Source organism: Mastomys coucha, unplaced genomic scaffold (genome assembly GCF_008632895.1).
Source record: "Mastomys coucha isolate ucsf_1 unplaced genomic scaffold, UCSF_Mcou_1 pScaffold23, whole genome shotgun sequence".
Lineage (NCBI taxonomy): Eukaryota > Metazoa > Chordata > Mammalia > Rodentia > Muridae > Mastomys > Mastomys coucha.
Window position 1 is genome coordinate 65,371,338 of NW_022196906.1, and position 1,151 is coordinate 65,372,488.

The 1,151-nt window shown below is 38.7% G+C and overlaps 1 protein-coding gene across 1 annotated transcript in view; it reads left to right on the forward strand.

The window, feature by feature from the left end:
* The window catches only part of Adam10 (ADAM metallopeptidase domain 10), a 120,047-nt gene that overhangs the window by 93,121 nt on the left and 25,775 nt on the right, over nt 1-1,151 (forward strand). The window contains exon 10 of the mRNA XM_031345994.1: nt 579-762. Within this exon, the coding sequence (XP_031201854.1) occupies nt 579-762 (184 nt within the window). The remainder of the gene's footprint in view (nt 1-578; nt 763-1,151) is intronic.

Below are 1,151 nucleotides of genomic sequence, written 5' to 3' on the forward strand. Positions count from 1 at the left end.
GATCATGGGCATCTCTTTCTTTAGGTTAGGGAAGTTTTCTTCTATAATTTTGTTGAAGATATTTACTATGCCTTGGGTTTTCTAAAACTTGTGTTTGACTCCTGTCAGCATTTTGCTTGTCTGTCTTTTGTGCCAACTCACAAGGAAGTGTCACTGCCTTGAGTTCTTACTCTACCTTCACCAGCACTGGTCTTGGGTTTCATTTTCACTTCTGCCTTCCTGAACCAGTTTTAGTATGTAATTTGCCATGTATTTTAATGAATGCAAATCCATATTATTACTGCCAGCCTTAAAAAGCTTCTTTTCAGTAACCTTTATGACAGTGTGTGCTCTAGTCCCTAATTACAAAGCTCTAAGATACTTTATGTTTAGACTTTCAGTTTTTCCTCTGGGCTGCAACAGTGGTCCTGATGGAGCAAGTGGTTATCCTAACTCTGAACCTAGGCAGTTGTTAGATCCTTCTACAAGGAAAGTATGCGACTTCTACCATTCTTCTGATGAGAAAGTTCCACACAAGCAGATGACTGGGAAACCCTATTTTACTTCCTATTAATGTAACACCATATTCTGTTTGGCAGCATGATTCTGGAACAGAGTGCACTCCAGGAGAGTCTAAGAACTTAGGACAAAAAGAAAATGGCAATTACATCATGTATGCAAGAGCAACATCTGGAGACAAACTTAACAACAATAAATTTTCACTCTGCAGCATTAGAAATATAAGCCAAGTGCTTGAAAAGAAGAGGAACAACTGTTTTGTTGGTATGTATATTTTCCAACATCTTAATTGACTTTTTCTTCTACATGTGTGCATGTGCACACAAGCCACAGCAAGTATGTGGAGGTCAGAAGACAACTTGATAGAGTAGTTCTCCCCTTTCACCATGTGGGTTCTGACAACTGAACACAGCTTGTCAAGCTTGGTGGTTAGCATCTTTCCCCTAATGAGTCATCTTCCCAGCCCAGAATACTTTTTTTTTTTTAACTTTTATTGCATTATGATGAGAAAAGTTACATGATTTCAATTTATCTGAATTTGTTAACATTTAAAAACATATTTTGGGCTGGAAAGATGGCTCAGTGGTTAAGAGCACTGACTGCTCCTCCAGAGGTTCTGAGTTCAAATCCCAGCAACCACATGGTGGCTCACA